The sequence below is a fragment of the Semicossyphus pulcher genome, unplaced genomic scaffold (assembly GCF_022749685.1).
Source record: "Semicossyphus pulcher isolate SPU_LCO1_2020_fin unplaced genomic scaffold, fSemPul1.0.p SCAF_4, whole genome shotgun sequence".
NCBI classification, from domain to species: domain Eukaryota; kingdom Metazoa; phylum Chordata; class Actinopteri; order Labriformes; family Labridae; genus Semicossyphus; species Semicossyphus pulcher.
Window position 1 is genome coordinate 34,472,501 of NW_027211715.1, and position 16,355 is coordinate 34,488,855.

Genomic DNA, 16,355 nt, shown 5'->3' on the forward strand with positions numbered 1-16,355 from the left:
AATACAAGCAGGTTGTTGTCATGGTCATAATTATAGTAGCAACTTTTAAACCTCTTTGCAGGACGGGAAGTTTCTGACAAACTTCCATCAGAAGACAAAACGAGACGGATGTAAAATGAAACAAACGATTTACTGAGTTACTTTATCGCTGACGCTCAGAAAAAACGCTCAGCTGAATGCCTTCGCTCCATTCTTATGATTTTTGATAAATAATTTGGGGGTCAGATTGAGGTCCTTAAAGGGCCAGATCATAGGTCTGCATAAGGCCAGGGTCAACATTGGGGGTGTTTATGGCAGTGGTTTTGGTTTCAGGTGTTTGTGGAAGAAGTTTGCTCTTCCTGCATTGCATATCTTCGTTCCCCGGCTCGGAGTCAGCCCCCCTGCCTGACCCCCAACCTGGAGGGCCAGGTGCAGCTTTTAGTCTGGCCTCTAGCCTGAAACCTGCCCAGTTTGGTTGAACCCACTGGGGGTATGACCCCCTCCGGTAGAGGTCAGAGTCATGGAAGCACACAAGCCTCCTCACCACGGCAAGGTAACAGCACATGGGGACGTTTCCCAGCTCATCATCCACTAAATGTGACGTGTTAGGAAACTTTAAAATGGTTAGTTTCACATTTTTCCTGAGTTAAAATGTTGACTGTATGTTTCTTGGGTTGAGACCCTCGTGTTTGTGGGAAAGACAGCTTTCATGACTTTAGACACTGATTTCTCCACAGCAGCTAAACAGACCTTTACCCTTCACTCTGCTTCTGAAACCTCCTTCTTGCTTTACTCTCAGTTTGAACGGCAAAAATAGCCCTTACCTGGGAACAGAGGGATGGTGACAACCAAACAAAGATTTAACTACGTAGACTAAACCTTAAGGATAGTAGGAAGGATAAAACCTAGATTGTGAAGTGAGTGAAATCTTCTCCCTTGTTTCAAAAGAATCTGATGCGAATGGTGTTTTTCTCTCCAATCAAAGCTCCAGATGGCGAAGGCAGACCAGCGTTTTGGCCAGCGGGATGGCTCCGACCAGAACTTTGACTACATGTTCAAGCTTCTGATCATCGGCAACAGCAGCGTCGGGAAGACGTCCTTCCTGTTCCGCTACGCCGACGACTCCTTCAGCAACTCTTTCGTCAGCACCGTGGGCATCGACTTCAAGGTGAAGACGGTGTATCGCAACGACAAGAGGATCAAGCTGCAGATCTGGGTGAGGAGTTGTGTTTTTTCCTCATAGTTATGCAACACCAATAATTCAATAATTGTCACACACATAAATACGGGAAAATGTGCTGCGAAAGATTTCTACTCTGACAGTTCTGCGCCCCCTGCAGGCCTGGAGGACTTACACACTGATGACTGGCTTAGTTTTCTTTGCGTGGGTGTTTCTGACTTTGGATCGTTTATGTATCAGCAGCTTGTTTGTTGGTAATGTTTGATTTTTGGTCTTTGCAGCATGTTCTTGTTTTAGTTTTGGACTTTTGTATGTCTTATTGAATTTGCATCGTTTCTGAATTTGCAGCACATTTGTCCTCCAATAGTGTATATCTGTTTGATTTACCGAGTTTTAGACAAGTATTATGAGTATTAGGAGACTGGCTGCGTGTCATCCGTATGTTATCGCCAGTTACGGTTGTTAGCTAGCTTACAGGCTAACGATGAGTCAACAGGAAACAAAAGTAAAGAGTCGTTTATGCTCAAAGACTTTTACGTTAGGGACACAAAGGGAAAAATCTGTTGAATCTCAAATCAAACCACCAGCGGTACGCACAGTGTTGGTTTCTATTCTCCACATAGTCACATGATCTACATGACATCTAGTTGGATTAAGTGTTTGTCGTATTCAGCATTACAAAAAGAAGATAAAGGTTTTTCTCGATAAAATCTTTTTTATCACAGTAATTGTTTTAACACTTTTGTCTTCAAAAGCACCAAATTTGACTTAAATTTAAAGTGAGTGAATTCTTACTAGAAGAAGTCACTGAACAGTAGCTGAAGTGTTCTGACTGGTGGAGTGACTGAGAGCTGACACTCGATGCCAGTGATGTATTCTGATGGTTTGACAGGCATCAAACATCGATGTCACATGTCGGATGCTTCTGGTACGCAGGCTTACACACAAACATGTTTTCCTTCTTTCCTTTATATGCAGCCGAGGTTCAGTGCAACAAGCGGCAGGTTATTTTTTGCTCCACCAACTGAACTAGTTCCACAACTTAACTAAAACTGGACTTTTGTTGCCAAGCAACCCAAACATTCTCCTGCTCTCTGTGTCTCCAGGTGACCACAGATCAGCTGTTTTCTATCACGTACATTTACCTGTTTGTTCTAATCCATCATCAGCCGGTGAAATAAGAGTCTGCTGTGTGATTCCGAGGTGCCAGCTTGTTTAATGTAGACGTACACAGTCTGCTGTAACGTTCATTAACAGTGTTCAGAACAGACGCTGAGGCGGAGTGATACACAGAGTGAAAAGTCCCAGTGATGTTGTTCCCGGCGCTCACGGAATCCAATCAGATTACTTGGTTGAACTAACTGCTAACATGTAGTGCTATAACATGGTATATTATACTGTCACACACAGTAACAGAACATGATATGATACATTGTTAAAGGCAGTAACATATAAGTGTGTAAGACTCTGTAACACACAGAAACATATGATGTGACACACTGTAACACATATAATATAATATCCAGTAACACAGTAACATTGCATAATATGAGACATTCTTACACAAGGTAACATATAAATATGTATAACACTGCAACATGTAGTTACATATCATGGTACAATACACTGTAACACACAGCAACATACGATAATACACTGTAACACACAGCAACATACTATAATACACTGTAACGCACAGCAACATACTATAATACACTGTAACACACAGCAACATACGATAATACACTGTAACACACAGCAACATACTATAATACACTGTAACACACAGCAACATACGATAATACACTGTAACACACAGCAACATACTATAATACACTGTAACACACAGCAACATACTATAATACACTGTAACGCACAGCAACATACTATAATACACTGTAACACACAGCAACATACGATAATACACTGTAACACACAGCAACATACTATAATACACTGTAACACACAGCAACATACGATAATACACTGTGACACACAGCAGCATACTATAATACACTGTAACACACAGCAACATACGATAATACACTGTGACACACAGCAGCATACTATAATACACTGTAACACACAGCAACATACGATAATACACTGTAACACACAGCAACATACGATAATACACTGTAACACACAGCAACATACTATAATACACTGTAACACACAGCAACATACGATAATACACTGTGACACAACATGACAGAACATAATATGATACGTTGTTATAGACAGTAACATAAAGTGTATTATAATGTGACACACACTAACATGTAGTTATATATCATGGTATAATACACTGCTACACACAGGAACACATCAGAGTGCTGCAGGGTAACATGATGTTCTGCTCTCAGTCTACAACAGGCTGCAGGGAGAACACACACACACACACACACACACACACACACACACACACTTCTACAGCTTGTATCATCAGTGGTGATGTTGTTGCCATGGCAGCAGCTCTTCACGCTCACTCACTCTCTCGCTGACACGCACACACACACACACACACACACACACACACTAACAGGGCTGTCTTCTGTGGCAATTAAAGAGACCTCTTGGGGAGAAGAGGTTGAGACCTCACAGGGGGGGAGAGAAGCCTGGAGAGGGGAGGGACAGAGGTGAGGAGGTGTATGTGTGTGTGTGTGTGTGTGTGTGTGTGTGTGTGTGTGTGTGCGTGCTTGCGTGTGTGTGTGTGTGTGTGTGTGCGTGTGTGAGAGAGAGAGAGAGAGAAAGAGAGAGGAGGGGTGTGTGCCATCAGTCGAGCTAATCAGAGCAGATTGATTTAAACTAAAAGCATACTGATGAGTAAAAATACACACACGCACACACGCACACACACACACACACACACACACACACACACACACACACACATAGAGACGTACAGACAGGCTAATTGTAGTGTTTTAGCTGTGCCATTAGCTTAGCCCTATGGGAGTCGTAGTTGTTAAATGTCAGCAAAACAACCTTGTTTACTTTGTGTTAAATGAAGGGTCTGACGTGTAGCCATCGAACAACTTCCCATTTGTCCGGAAATTTGCAGCAAAATTAAGTAAAATGTAACCTAAGTCTGGTGCTGAACACAATATATTTCTTAACTAAAGTTGTGTTTACAAATTAATGCAATTCCAGTATTCATGCTTCTATTGAAGAACTCGCATGACTGAAATGGCTGCCGGTAAATGCACCTGATCAGAGTCCACTAAGGTTCTTGTTTTTTCCACCAGACTCCATTCACAAAAACAGATTAACTAACACTAACAGATCGTAGCAGCAGCAGAGCAGCAGCTCCTGTGAGCTTAAATCGCTGTTTTTATGAATGGAGTCTGGTGTGTGTGCAGAGAGCGGTGTAACGTCTGTTTGTGGTTAAAACAATCATCTTCCTCTGTAACAAAAAGGTCTATCTCTGTAGGGATCCTTTCTGTCATGTTGTCACACACTTAGAATAACAATCTGAGCCTGTCAGTGGAAACAACAAGAACTTTTAGTGGACGACCTTTGACCCATCAAGGATTATGTTGCAGCCATTACAGCCTGTTTCACTGCTGCAGGATGAACACATCTACTCATTTAGAGCCCAACATTTTAAAAAAAGTGCCCAGCTTTGTAAAAAAGGAACATTAATGATCCAGTATAAAAACATATGTAAGACAAAAGCGTTCTTTCTACCGTTTGCGTTTGTCTCTCTCCAGATTCAGTGTGCACAAAGTGGCTCCATTAAGATCTGGCTTTGATGTTCAGCTATCCACACACTATCAGCCATGATGCTGAAGCGCAGTGACGTCTTCCTCTGCCAAAATCAAACACACATTTTTCTCTTTCATTCGACTAAACGGAGGAATCAGTCATTGCCTGAGGCTCTGCTTTCCCCCTCGATGATTAATGTCGCTTCTGCACACACGCACAAAATCACACTCCGCAACAAACCTCAATTAATTTAATGCAAACGAGCACTCTGAAGAGAAAGAAATCCAGTGTATTGTTGAATGCAGAGGAAGCAATGCACAAAAGATCTAAATTTAGCAGGATGACTGCATCCCGACCAGCTGTAGTAGTACGAAGAGGATGAAATGGTGGAGGATGGCGGCTGAACGATGTGGGAGCTGTTGTGTGCGGTTGTCAAAGTCACATTGAGGCTCAGCTGGATGTTGCAGTCGAGCGGGGGTCTGTGCCGCCGGCCTCGGAACGATCAGAGCTTCAGATAAGACGGTTAAGAGTCTTAGAGGAGATGAGGCTGGAACGAGTCTGGCTGTTTGGTCCCTGTGAGATTAAAGAGTGAGATGACTCTGACAAGGCCTCAATAACTGATTAGCTCTCAAAATCCAAAGCCATGATGTCTTTGTTTATTACAACCTTGAGTGCACGTCTAACCACCTGATTTTCAGCACTTTTCTTCTTCTAAAGATTTAACAGATTGCTGATACCGCCTCTTTTCCAGAGAGAATAAAAAGCGCAGACATGAACATTTACACAAGTCTACATTTTAATTTAAATAAAGTAGAAGGTTAATGCGCCTGATCAGAGTCCACTAAAAGTTCTTGTTGTTTCCACTGACAGGCTCAGATTGTTCTTCTAAGTGTGTGACAACATGACAGAAAGGATCCCTACAGAGATAGACCTTTTTGTTACAGAGGAAGATGATTGTTTTAACCACAAACAGACGTTACATCGCTCTCTGCAAACACACCAGACTACATTCAGAAAAATTTTACCTCACTGGACACAGGAGCTGCTGGTTTATCCTGCATAGATCTGGTAGTTAGTTTGTTGTTGTGTGACTTATAATTGTGACTTGTGGTATTTTAAATGGTTGGTTCATATACAACACAAAGCTTGTGTGACACACAATAACACAAACAAACTATACAAAGGCAGACCAGCAACTCCTGTGTTCTGCAAAGTAAAATTACTGTTTTTGTCAATGGAGTCTGGTGGCTTTGAAGAAAGCGACGATGCAGCTGTTTCTGGTTTATAAAAAGGGTCTTACCTTAGGAATAAGGTCTCTCTCTCTGTAGGGATCCTTTCTGTAATGTTGTCACACACTTAGAGTAACAACCTGAGCCTGTCAGTGGAAACAACAAGAACTTCCGATCAGGCACATTTACCTGCAGCGATCTCTTGCAGCTATTACAGTCACATGGCAGCAAAATAAGGCCCAGGTTCCAAAATACCAGAATTGCTCTTTAAGGTTTGCCAACAAATATTATTTCACTACAGTCCATAGATCTACGTCCCAATGGTCTGTGTCTTTAAAAGAGGTCTTTTAACTTCTGGGTGGGAAGAGTCTGCCAAAAAACTTTGCTCAAATGTTTTGGACTGAGATGAGATTTATCTGTTCCTCAAACTGGGCTGTCTGCATCATCTCATCTCATCAGAGCTATTTATGTGACTTTTATCCTTCAGATAAGAAAAGTAGAAGCAGCAGCAGCTGTTTTCTGCAGCTGTGAATATGATGATGACACCATTAATACAGACAGGGGAAGGATCCAGAACGCAGCTGCTGTAGATTAAAATAACTAACTAACAGCCGACTGGAGACGGATGATGATCTGCTGAGAGGTGTAGATGAGCTTCAGTGAGGTTCAACACGGCGCTGTGTGATTGTGAGGTGAGAGCAGGTGTGTGATGCTCTTGGTAACTTCTCTGATGTATGAATTCATACAGACACAAATGTTTAAGTGATTTTTCTGATGCTGGTTTCAGTAACAGAACAGATTTTATTCCAGCTTCGTACGTTGGGATCTCGGCTCGCTGGAAACAGGATAAACAGTTTCTTACAGTGTGCTTGCTTGACTCTTTGGTTTTTGTTTCCAGGACACAGCAGGGCAGGAGCGTTACCGCACAATCACCACGGCCTACTACCGCGGCGCCATGGGCTTCATCCTCATGTACGACATCACCAACGAGGAGTCCTTCAACGCCGTCCAGGACTGGTACGAGATCAGAGATTAGAAACTAGCGTGTATTCTTTTGGGTGTTTGATGCTTTCACAGAGCTTTTGAAATGTGCTCTCAGGGCCACTCAGATTAAGACGTACTCGTGGGACAACGCCCAGGTGATCATGGTGGGCAACAAGTGCGACATGGACGAGGAGAGAGTCGTACCTCCAGAGAAAGGGAAACACCTCGCCGACCAGTTAGGTGAGACGCTGCTGCAAGGTTACACTAAATATTCTTCCGCTCAGGGTTCAGGCTCTGACTCGTCACCTTCTTTAAACCACTGTCAAAGTGGGTCTTATGTATGTAATAGACAGCATCTAAAAAGTGAGTCCAAATTTGAAATATTTTTCCTTAAAGTGTCCTTAAACTCTTCTGACATCAGGTCTCAATGGGGCGTGATTTTGCTCATCTAACACCAAATGAATTCCACAAAACTTTAGTTATGCTTTTCACACCTCAGACTCAAACTTAAAGAAAACAGGCATGACCTTATTCCAGTTTAGAGGCTTGTGTTTTTGTCATAGACTGTATATAAGAAGTGGAACTACAGTTTTGAAGACTGGAGTCTGGCATATTGGCTGTCGCCATCTTGTTTTTTGGAGCCAGAGGTGACCATATTTGGCTTAGAGGGTGGAGCTGGAGAGGAGCGAGGGGTAATCATACGCTTAGTAGTTAGATAACGCTAAGCTATCATCCATCCATCCGTTATCTTCCGCTTATCCGAGGCCGGGTCGCGGTGGCAGCAGGCTCAGCGAGGGGACCCAGGCGTCGCTCTCCCCAGCAACACGTTGCAGCTCCTCCTGGGGGATTCCGAGATGTTCCCAGGCCAGACGGGATGTATAATCGCTCAAGCGAGCTCTGGGTCTGCCCCGGGGTCTCCTCCCAGTTGGACCTGCCCTGAAAACCTCCAAAGGGAGGCACCCAGGAGGCATCCTAACCAGATGCCCGAACCACCACAACTGGCTCCTTTCGATGTGAAGGAGTAGCAGCTCTACTCCGAGCTCCCCCCGGATCTCCGAGCTCCTTACCCTCTCTCTAAGGCTGAGCCCAGACACCCTCCGAAGGAAACTCATTTCGGCCGCTTGTATCCGCTATCTCGTTCTTTCAGTGACGACCCAAAGACTCGTGACCACAGGTGAGGGTTGGAACGTAGATCAACTGGTAAATTGAGAGCTTCACCTTCCGGCTCAGCTCCCTCTTCACCACAACGGTACGGTACAACGCCTGCATTACTGCTGATGCTGCACCGATCCGCCTGTCAATCTCACGATCCATTTTACCCTCACTCGTGAGCAAGACCCCGAGATACTTGAACTCCTTCGCTTGAGGCAGAGACTTACTCCCCACCCAGAGGGGGCAATCCACTGCTAAGCTATATGCTATAGCTAATTATCAGCATGTTTACTGAGGGAGTAAATCAGGAGAGAAGGAGGACCATTTTCTCATAGACTTCTCCACAGTCAGACGCCCCCTGCTGGACGTTAAAACGGAGGCTACTTCTAAACAGTCTATGAACTGTTTCTTTGCAACATTCGTCCGTACTGTGAAACAGCAGCTGAACTTGTGTGAACCGGTTAAACTAAAAAAAAACACGACTTCAGCCCGAGGTGTGTGCGCAGAGAAACACCTAAATACTAAAATTGTATTGCTCATTCCTCCAGGCCGTTTGAATTAAGAATGCACAATACTGGTTTTAGCTCAGCTGCTGGGAGCTGTTTCTTCACTGTCTTTAATAAATGTACACGCTGCAGGCTGCGTGCCGGCAGAAGGTTCCTCTCTGTCCAGGCAGACGTTACAAACCAGGTCAACAAGCGTGTAATGTGAGCGTGCTCAAGCAGAGTCATTGACCTGTTTGGTGAGCTGCTAAATATGTTATTTATAATATTTCTTTTTATACCATGAACATAAGTGACTCTTTAGTGTGACACATTGTCTGGGCTCAGAGGTGACAGGTATTTGTGAAGTGGGAAGAAGAGTCTGACTTCAGTAAACACATCTTAAGATGCTTAGATAGATTAAACCACACCTCGCTGAAGTAAAAGAACAACAGTGTGAGATCATACAGTGAATGTTAAAGCCAGTGGCGTCCAAAGTGTTCGGCCTCAAACAAAACAAAATCCACAGCTTGTCACGGATTTAATCAATCTATTGGAAAAAGGATTGTCCCATTTTATTTTATTTATTTGACTTATCATCCACATCTTTACATGTTGTGTTTCATTTTATTCTTCTTAATAAGACGCATGTTGATTATTGTATATTATTAGTGTATGTACTTAAAGGTCTAATCTCGAAGATCTCAGTGTCCTTCTCTTTGGCGGCCCCTTGTGGTGATAAACTGTAATTGCAGGAGCACACTTCCCAGATATCCAGACAGTGCTGCATGTGTGACGTCCACGGTTGGCTCCGGTTGTAACTCTTGATTTTCCTGGCTCACGGTCGCTTTCCTTTTCAGACTGTTTGCTTCATCTGAGCGTCGAGTTTGTTTCTTCTTCTTTGGATTTTCACTTCTTGTTGAAGTTGTATCTGTAGTCATCCATCTTTTCTTTGTTTGTTCAGCCATAGTAGATTACTGTTTACTCGCAACACTTGCAGAGAGCGGAAAAGCAGCCGCTTAGCTCCGCCTACCCTCTCTGGCAGACCAATCACTGCTGGCTGATGGAAAACGCGTCACTAACTGGGCGCTGCCACAGACACCCAGCCCATAATAATACTATATACTGCAAATGCAAAGGCTTTCATCAGTGGGCCATAGGCTCAGTCACCATGTGTTACCTCATTCAGAGGGAGAGAGAGACTTACAGACATTTATTTACATGAACATCACTGAGATTATCACTTTAAGTATTAAGTATTACATAATCGTATATATGTATTTACATATATATTCAGTTAATCAGGAGGAATCACTGAGGGCCGGCGCTGATATCTACAGTAAAAACAGAATAAACACAAAGACTTAAAAACAGTTATGAAGGCAGAGCAGTTTGTAATCATGGAGTTCAATTGTTTAAGTTTTCAGGTGTGTTGTAAAGTGTCCCTTGTGAAAGCAGCAGAGGGGCTAAAAGCAGTTTTTCCATATCAGGTGTCTGCCTGTCAGCCAATTACTGAACGTGTTGAGTAGTGCCGATGAGGAGGTGAGACACGCTGGCATGTTGCCAATTAAGGTTTTATAAATAAATATGAACCAATGTCTGTCACGTCTTACTGTCAGAGGAGCCCAACCAACCTTTTCATATCACATGCAGTGATCAGAGGGGTACCTGTCACCGCTGATGAAGCAGAGGGTGGAGTGATAAATGGAGGCAGAGGCGTGTCTATGGACAAACGCTTTGTGCTGAGCATCGGGAAGTTAGCTTTGTTTCTGTGGAAGGATACAGTGTTTTGTTTGAACTTGCTAGAAAGTGCATTAATATGAGATCTGAGTTTACCAAGATATTTTAGAGACTCTTTAATGAATTTCAGCTCCAGAAAAAAATGTTTGTGTAAAATGAACTTTAGGTTTATTGTAAACAACATTTTTCACGACCTCCAAATCAAATATTCTCATTGTGGACTTTTATTTGCAGAACATGACGACTGGTTAAGAAAATCAAAGTTCATGTTCATGTTTAAACGACAGAATGTTTTCACTCAGAGTTCAGAGGTCAGTGTTTTGGAGGAATAACCTGGTTATTAATCACAGCGTTCATGCAGCTCTGCATGCTCTCCTCCAGTCTGTCACAGAGCTGCTGGGTGACGTTAGGCCGCTCTCAGCAGCTCGGCTTTGTTCGATGGCTCGTGACCGTCCGTCTTCCTCTTGATCACATTCAGGAGGTTTTAATGGGGTTCACATCCGGACTGGGCGGCCATGACAAGCAGAGAGAGATGCTGGTTTAAGGAACATTTGGAGCGGGCTCTTTTCCCCCTGGAGCTGTACATAGAGCCCTTTAAGCACACTCTGCAATTTATGGACAATTTCTTCTCTTCTGTGCAATAATTTATTTGACATAATGTGCAATAATATTCTGCAATTTTTAACTGTGATTTTCTACAATGTTACAACCCACGTGTTTATAAAATAAGTTGTGCCATTTTCTTTGCAATAACCCATCCTAGTCCTTTCTAAATGTACAAAAAGAGATAGTGTATTTAGTTTTTGCTCTGACTCCATATAAAGCAAATTTCCTCCAATCTGGGATCAATAAAGTTGATCTGATCTTATTTTAGAGGTTTGAACGTTTAAAACTGTCCAGCATTTCAAAGAAAAACTGACATTTCCAGAGAAAAGTGAGAATAAACATAAATTTGAGTGTTTTTATCTCCGTCCTAATAAATAAATGTTTTTAACCCTCCTGTTTCCTCCTGCAGGCTTCGAGTACTACGAGGCGAGCGCCAAGGAGAACATCAACGTGCGGCAGGTGTTCGAGCGCCTGGTGGACATCATCTGTGTGAAGATGTCGGAGCGCGTGGACGTGGAGGCGCCGGCGGCTCCCGGCACCAAGACCACCAGACTGACCGACAAGCCCACCCAGCTACCTCAGAAGTGCTGCTGATCGTCCGTCCCTGTCCGTCCCGCTGCTGTCGACTCGACTGCTCCCAAAAGCTCTCGAGAAAAAGAAAAAACAGATAAATTATTGTAACATTCCTGAACACACCCTCTCTGCTTCAGTCCATGTTTGTGAGCAGTCAATAATCACTGCGCCTGCTGCGATTTAACACAATCTCATCCCCTTCCTGTCCCAAAGTTTTCGAGGTTTTCCCTTACGTAGACGGAGGAGTGAAGGCAGCAGTGCACTCCCAACAAAATTTAATTTGGCATGTTTAAAAAGGTTGTAGAGCCCCTGTTGAGTATATCCCAGTTAGCTAACTAGCTTGCTGGTCTGTTTTTGATGTGCTAGCTAGGTACAGGAAGTAAAATGAAAGCCTGATCACAACAGAAAGAAGCACAGCAAAGTTCATTAGCACGTTCTTGCCAAAAAGCTCATTCTAGAAGCTCGATGACATAGTAAATACTCTATCTGGCAAACTAATGTAAGTGCCGAATTAGCTGCTAACATGCTAGCCAGTAAGACAACGCTAGCACTAGTCAGTTACTGTGATTCTCTCAGCTGGCTAGCATGCTAACAGCCAGTTTGATAAGCTAGTTACAGAACAGTAAGTCTCATAACTGACATCAAGTTATTTAGCTATTTGTCGACGGTGCAAATGTGTGTATTACAATTCACCAAATTTGACCTGACAGATTTGTGTGGATTCACATCATGATTGTGATTTAATCGATTGATTTAGTGTTAAATTTGACAACTATAAATGCAGGTGTGACCAGGCTTAAAACCCAGAAACAGAACCCAATGACAACATGCAGAAGAACCTTCCTTTCTGAAGAACTGATGAGGACTGATGCCTGAAATAGGACAATACTGTCGAATAAATCATCGACCCTTTTACACTTAAAAATGTGGCACTGAATTAAAACGTAAACGATACTAATGTGATCTGATCCGAGAAGGTCTGGGACTCCTGAAGTTCGAAGTGACAGATCGATCTCTACGGAAAATCGTGGATAACAGTCCCTACACTGTTGTGTGTTCTATGCTAGCGCAAGCTACACAGAGCGTCCCTGGCAACAAGGAGGAAAAAGGCAGGAACAAAGCCTGAACACAAGCAGTCAGCTTGACAGTATGGAGACGCATGAAGGACAGAGGGCTGAAAATGAAGGGTTCACCAAAACTAGTGCTGGTGGACGATTAGTGCTGCTTATAGTCGATGAAAGAGTCTTAGTCAGCCAGGTTTTTATTGGTCATTTTCTTGTAGAAAAAAAGCCTCCAGGAGCTGCACCTTGTCTTTGTCTGAGTGTCAGTCAGGCCTATCTTTAGGGTTACTGGCCCAGCTAATGACTACTAGTCTACTTAAATAAAAATGATCTGTAGTCAGAGGAAGCTCAAAACCAAAAGAGTTAAAAAATTAAGTGTAAAAAGGGTCAAGATGTTGCTGTTTGGCGCTTTACTAACAAGAATTTGTGCAGCTCTTTTGAGGCATGTTTCTCTGAGGATTGAGACGCATATTCCAAGAACAAACAAAAGAACACAGTTAGATAAACTTACATTTTAAAGTATTGTGTCACTGAAAGTGAAAAGCAACAGAGGCCTACACAAGTGGCTGTTTAGGAATCGTTAGCCGTCCACCTGGCTAGCCTGCGCACACTGCCCCGATCCGTGCAGAACGCACGCTTGACTTTTCAAACATAAAAATACGCCAAATTTGATTTTGTTGGGAGTTAGCTGCTGCAGTGAGCTGGAAGCAGGGTCCACATGTAAGCACAACACTGCCTCTCCTCTCAGAGTGTAGCACAATGAGAAACTTACACACCACAGCTGCTCATTTTCACAAGTTTACAGGTCGAGTCATCCGCCAAAAACATCCATCGGCTGCTTCTCAGATAGGTAGTAGTGAGTCTGCTCTAATGCAGCACACCTACAGCCCATTAACTGTCGCTGGCATTACTTAGTTCTGTTTCTGGCTGAAAAGATGCTTTAGGGCTGCACCACCAACGCACAACTCCCCGGCAGGGCTGCAGCAGGAATCATTTGACTTCACAGGAGCGAGTCGAGTCAGACTGACGCATGTCCAAACAGCCTGTTGGATATTAAAGTCTAATGCTTCTATAATGTGGATTTGATAACACAGAGTTAAACAGAGAGTGCCTGGTGAGGTGTTACAGGGTTCTTTTACATTAATAGTGTTCCTATAGTTTGTACTGGAACAATAACAGCTGCCCTAGTGTTGCATTTATCTAACAAACAACCAGCAACAGCTACTAAGATTAAGTTTTAATGTGGATGAACAGCACAAAAACGTCTACACAAGTATGTGTGCCTTTTGCATCTTTGGGATCTTATACGTACTTATGATGAAGAGATAAAGAAGTTGTTATTGTGAGATATTTTTCTCTTTACATTACAATATACAGAAAACAGGATTCTAAGTGGCAGATCAGAGGAGCAGAAGTCACATACCGTGGCTCAATTTAATGCACTTCTTAAGAAATCAAACTGGTCTCCTTCAGATATATTTTTCTTTCTGTAAACACTACTAATATTTGGCAGAAAAATGCTGTAACTCTGCCAAATACAGTTTTCTCCTTCTGCGTCAATGTTTCTCTGTTTTGGGCCAAATCTTAAATGTAAACCTACTCAAAAACTCTGACGACTGAAGGACAACATTTTAAGACCAGGAAATCCTACAGCAGGTTTTAAGTCATGGAAGTTTATTAATCACAAACTTGTCTTTTAGTCCACAAAACAAATAGCACTGTCATGAAACGGTGGCTGCATCCACATCTTAAATACCGTCTCTTGCTTTCAGGTCCTTCATCTATATGCATAATCTGTAAAAACAGATTATTATGTTCCTAACAACACTAAATACATGTTCATAAGTTAAACAACAAATGTGATGTAATTTAAATAGGGAATTTTTAATAGATCATTGTTGACTTCGTCACCTGACATGGCCATAATTTAGACGCATCTGTCTTAGTTAGAGCTAAATTTGGCAGATTACCTACGTGCAAAATTAAACTCTGCCGTATGCATTGCACACAATTAAAAAGTGCAAGGGTTCTTTTAATCATCCGCTTGTTTGGCCGTTCAAAACATCGTCAAAACTTGGAGAAATTTGTTTTGTGCATGCTAAATAGTTTTGTTGTTATTAAACTTCCACACAAGGTTTTCCAGGTTTTCAAAGAGAAAACGAGTTCAGAAACAAAAGTTGTCTTTAAAAAGAAAGAACAAAAACGAAACAATTCCAATAACCATCTACGAAATGATACGATACGACACGACACGACACGACATGATACGATACGACACGACACGACACGATACGATGTGAGACAAGACGAGACAAGGCGATACGATATGATATGTTTCACTTTATTGTTGGGAAATTTGTCATGGACTCGAATGCTGCTGACGTTTAGCTGCCTCCACAGTTTTACTAATGAATAAAATAATTAAACAAACAACAATCAACATGTAAACAAAGAAGCACATACTGATGATAACCACAAACGACATATATTGCACCTAAACTGCCACAGACTCGACCCCAGCCCGCCGCTGAGCGCTGCAGCCCTGACTCATGGTGGCTTTCAGCTTTTGCACTGGCCGACGACCCAACGCCACACTGAGGCTGTCTTATACTCACGCACACGTGAGCAGAGCTGCTGAGTGAAGAGCACATGGTTCTCTCCTTCCCCTTTAGCAGGTGTAGTCACGTAGCCGTCATGTTCGCAGTGTTTCCTACATGAACGTGTGTGTGTATGTGAGTGAGTGTGAGTGTGTGTGTGTGTGGTGTTAGAGCCGACAGTTCTCTTGTTGCATATGGTTATCATAATATTTACTGCGTGTTCAGTTGTGAGGGTTTTTGTGTTTGTGTACAGTATCTTTAACGGAAGTGTGATATTTTGATAATGTCATGTCAGCTGAGATACAGTACGTGTGTGTGTTTATGAAAGACTTTAAGAAAAAGGGAAGACGAGGAAAAAAAATTGTGCATTTATTATTAAATATAACAAAGATAGAAAATAAAAAAGATCCTGCCAAATTGTTATATAGCTACGACAGCGCACGTTTTTGTGTGTAACTCCCCACCATGTGTCTTCAGATTGATAAAAATCGTACAATAATATCGACATTGTCTTCATATGATTATTTTTTAAGTGAATTTGTAAATGATAGAATTAGAAATTATAATGGTGTTTAGTATGAATTTATTTTTATGCTGTGTATACCATGGACAAATTAAATAGAGAGTTTATGTAAACTTGTCGTCTTAAAGTTCACTCCTGTACGGGGGAGAAGCACAAAGTGATTGTACAAAATATTGTGAATGTTTGTATATTATAGATGCAATTTAGTATATTAAAAATCACAATCTTTAATCATAAAAGTTGTCTCATGTTTTATTTCTGTGACTTTTTCTTACAATGCTTTTTTATAATAGGTTTAATACTCTCTCTACCTCATCTACTGCCACCACATCAAGTACTTTAAAAAACTGAAGATACTTAAAAAAATGTGTAAACGACATGAAGGGGAAATAATACATATATAAGAGGGTTTTTATTTTGTAGCCTATATTAGGTATTTATGTCAAGTATAAATATTACAATTTAGTATTTCTTTCCTTTTTCCTTTTATTAAAAACTAATTACAATCAAAATCAAAAGTATTTATATGTTCATATTTTCT

General features: G+C 42.0%; 1 protein-coding gene across 1 annotated transcript in view; it reads left to right on the forward strand.

The window, feature by feature from the left end:
- The window catches only part of rab3b (RAB3B, member RAS oncogene family), a 21,981-nt gene extending 5,928 nt beyond the window's left edge, over positions 1-16,053 (forward strand). Inside the window, exons 2-5 of the mRNA XM_069679555.1 lie at positions 965-1,195; positions 6,995-7,113; positions 7,196-7,320; positions 11,470-16,053. Of these exons, the coding sequence (XP_069535656.1) occupies positions 971-1,195; positions 6,995-7,113; positions 7,196-7,320; positions 11,470-11,654 (654 nt within the window). The 5' untranslated portion in view covers positions 965-970 and the 3' untranslated portion in view covers positions 11,655-16,053. The remainder of the gene's footprint in view (positions 1-964; positions 1,196-6,994; positions 7,114-7,195; positions 7,321-11,469) is intronic.
- The last annotated feature ends 302 nt before the right edge of the window (positions 16,054-16,355 follow it).